Source organism: Sceloporus undulatus, chromosome 4 (genome assembly GCF_019175285.1).
Source record: "Sceloporus undulatus isolate JIND9_A2432 ecotype Alabama chromosome 4, SceUnd_v1.1, whole genome shotgun sequence".
NCBI lineage: Eukaryota > Metazoa > Chordata > Lepidosauria > Squamata > Phrynosomatidae > Sceloporus > Sceloporus undulatus.
The window spans coordinates 128,800,230-128,803,872 of NC_056525.1; the positions used below are offsets into that span (position 1 = coordinate 128,800,230).

The 3,643-nt window shown below is 43.5% G+C and overlaps 1 protein-coding gene across 1 annotated transcript in view; it reads right to left on the reverse strand.

Moving 5' to 3' along the window:
- The window catches only part of GORAB (golgin, RAB6 interacting), a 45,598-nt gene that overhangs the window by 8,765 nt on the left and 33,190 nt on the right, over positions 1-3,643 (reverse strand). Inside the window, exon 4 of the mRNA XM_042461224.1 lies at positions 3,145-3,285. Coding sequence (XP_042317158.1) covers positions 3,145-3,285 — 141 coding nt within the window. The remainder of the gene's footprint in view (positions 1-3,144; positions 3,286-3,643) is intronic.

Sequence of the window (3,643 nt, forward strand, 5' to 3'; positions counted from 1 at the left end):
AGATGAACAGACAGATGAATAGATAGATAGATAGATAGATAGATAGATAGATAGATAACCAAACAGGCAGCAACTTTGAAACGAGTGGGGAAGGGTTCCATGGGGAACGAGCCGGATGGTCACGTAGGACATGGCAGCAGGTAAATTATGAGGGGCAATTGGGAATCTGAGCCCAATCCGGTATGCAGCCCTAGATCTCTGGCCACAGGAAAAGCCAGGAACCAAATGGTCAACCCCCCCTCCTCCCTTTTACAAATCAAAGGAAGGGATCCTACATCAAAGGGAAAGATGTTGGGAAACAACTCAATGGGAGGGGTTGGAGGGAATCTTAAGGTTCTGATTTCATTCTGGGTCTTCAGTTTTGGCAAAGACGTGGCAAGGATACTTTGTTCCAGTTCTATCAATAAATTTTCTGTTTCATCTGAAGTTTGTTGTGGATCTTTGGCCAGAGTATTTCCTGAGTCTCACATATACAGTACTACATTCCAATCATAAGACATCACTCCAGGTTTCAGTGTTGCCTGTTACATCACATTTGATTTTTTTTTTGTTCCCTCAGTAACTCTTTGACTATTATCTTCAGCCCTTGATAAACTTCTGCCTTACAAAATATTTCTCCCTCCCTCACATAACTTAGCTTAAAGCCCTCCTGATCAATTTTTGAGACTACTGGCAAAAATGTTTCTGCCAGCTGGATAAAAGGGAAGAGCAATGGTCAGTAGGCTTGACAAGTCCTGCCATTCTCACTCTCACATCACAGATTTTTGCCCCAGGAAGACAACACACTTCATGAGATATCTTGTCAGGCCCACAAAAACTGCTTCTGTACCCTTCAGCAAGGTGACCTCTACCACCAACCCATGCCTCCTCCAAGGCTTAGCAACAGCTGTTCTCTGTGGTGGTACTCCCAAGGTCCCCTGCACTTTCCCTAACAACTGGCCCTGCTACTGTCCCTCATCATCCCTGATAAGGGAGAGAGCTTCAAGTCTATTCTGCATTGGCAAGCTCACAGAACAATCCATGGCTTCCCTGCTTCTACTTCTCACATTCCTCCAACTGTCTACCTCCTGTGTATGTGACCTGAACTCTTCCTCAGGAACTTCCTCTGTGTGTTCCTCATCTAGGCCATTCATTCCGTTCTGTCCAGGAAAGACTCTTGCTCCTTAATACACTGAAGTGTACATATCTGGGCCTCCAGCTGCTGGACCTTCTCTTTCAAAAGGGCTACCAACTTGTACTTGGTACAGGTGAAGTTCCATACATCTATAGGCAAGAACACAAACATACAACTGTCACAGGTGAGTGCAGCAGCTCCCTCACTGTTTATATTCAGAAGTCACAAGCAGGCACTGAAACAGGACTCTGGGTCTCCTCCTCAAAAACTCTTCCGTTAAACAGTCCCCAGAACACCCGTTAGCCTTGCATGTTCACCAAGCTCTGTCACCAAGCTCATGAGACTGGGGTTATAAATATACAGAGAGCTACTGGATGCTAGCTCCTTCCCCAGGCAAGTCTCAGACTCACTTCCTCTGATCAAAAGTTCCGCCTCCCTGAGACCTGTGTCTCCACCCACTAGAATAGAGTTCTACTGAGCACACAATCGCACCTCTCTTCATATCAAAAATACAATCAGCCTTGACTCAACGATGTGATAAGCACCTTCACCAGAACAAAACAGCCTTCCCCCAATTGACCCTCATCTTTAATAAACAAATTATCCTAAAAGACTCTCTGGAACTGGAGAGTTAGTTGCTGGTAGCTCCTCCCCCAATCAGAGCAGTGGCTCAGCAAAAGCCCCGCCCCCTCAGACTTTGTGCTCAGGAAGAGAATGGGGCCAAAAGCAGACAACAGCCCCCAACAAGCCCCTTAAAGAAAAAAAGCAGGGAAAAGGAAAGAAGAACCCTTCAGCCACAGTTCCTAGTTGACCTTGTGCTCTAAGTCTTCCTTGACTACAGTGCACCTGCATCATATGTGGGTGTCATATGTGAGCTGGAAGCCCCACACTATTCAATGAATGGCACGAGCACTCGCAGCAGTCACAAGCCTCATTATCCTCAATGGTGAAACTTGCCTTACGCGGCATGGTCCGGAACAGATCCCCGCATAAGGCAAGGGACCACTGTATTTGTGAAAATAGCAGCAGTTGCGCAGAGCTAGGCTCCTAGCTCCGTCCCCAGTGACTCACAGAAGCCCCACCCCCTCAGGAACAAACATACTCAACCAGATTTGGAAACACACTCTAGCTTAACTAGACACACACTAGATTAACTAGCTAATTCAATTATTTTTATTCATTCTTTCATTCATTTGATTTGAATGCCACTTTCCCCTGATGTGGAGCCACTCACAAAGGTCAGCCAGCAACCTAACGTTAAAAATTAAAGCATATTTTAAAATAATCACATGAAACCATTAAAAATATAAATAAAAATATTCAGAAACCTCAGAATCTTAAAAAGAGGGCACATACAGGCCCTCCTGCAATGCTATGTTAGAGTAAACATGTTTTCACCTACTGATCAAAGGAGAGCAGAGAGGAAGCCAGCCTAGGTTTCCATGGAAGGGAATTTCACATGGTTCATGACTTGCATTAATGAATTGTGAAACAAACTGCTAGCAAGCTGAGCTGTTCAACAAATGAGTTACATCCTCCCTGTGATCTCCAGTCATCATTCTAGTTGCAGCATTTTGGACTTGATGGAGCTATTACAACTACATTTATTTTAAATTAATTATTCTTGAATCACAAGAACAATTTTCTCAGCCCAGTGGTTGGCATAATGTTGTATATGCTGAATAATTAAAAGATGAAGAATCTCTCTCTTAAATCTGGTCATGATTCAGACAAATGAAACACATGGATGAAAACACAGTTGATTTCCTAAACACTGCATAACACTAATCTAGAAACTCTTTTTTTTTTAATGCTTCTGACCAATGGACTAAGAGGAAGAAACATACAAAGGGACAGTGACAGAAGAATACTTTCCAACCAGGAAAAAAAAATTTAATGATGAAAGCAAATACTGAGATGATCCAATTTATGCAAAAAATGTCTTACAAGATGGTACCTAAGAGTAATGGATTTTACTTTAAAAACAGTTGATTGTAACTAGTAGCACTGTTCTTCCCCATTATTCTTACCGAGCACATGAATAATCCAAACTTGCCTGGTCAATCCTATTTCTCAGTATCCCAATATCAGCAGATACCATATCATCTAAAGCTTGGAGCTGTTTTTGGATCTTCTTTAATTTCACTGTTTCAGCCTGAGTTTTTTTAGACCTAGGAAAGAAAAAGGAATGTTATGTATTTATATTCTGATGTTACAAGTACATTTCTATACTGCTTATCAGTGCACTTAAGCACTCCCTATGCAGTCTAAGTGAGACCAGAAAGGCATTGTCATCCAGAGGGGCAAAGAAGCAGACTTGGGAGACCAGGTACATCAGAGCACCACTTCCCCCTGAGATCAGAAGGGCAGTGCCATCCAAAGGGACAAAGAAGCATGCTTGGGAGATCAGGTACATCAGAGTCTCCCCTTCCCCTGAGACCACCAGAAGGGTGCTGCCATCCAAAGGGACAAAGAAGCAGTCTTGGGAGACCACGTACATCAGAGCCTCCCCTCCCCCTGAGACCAGAC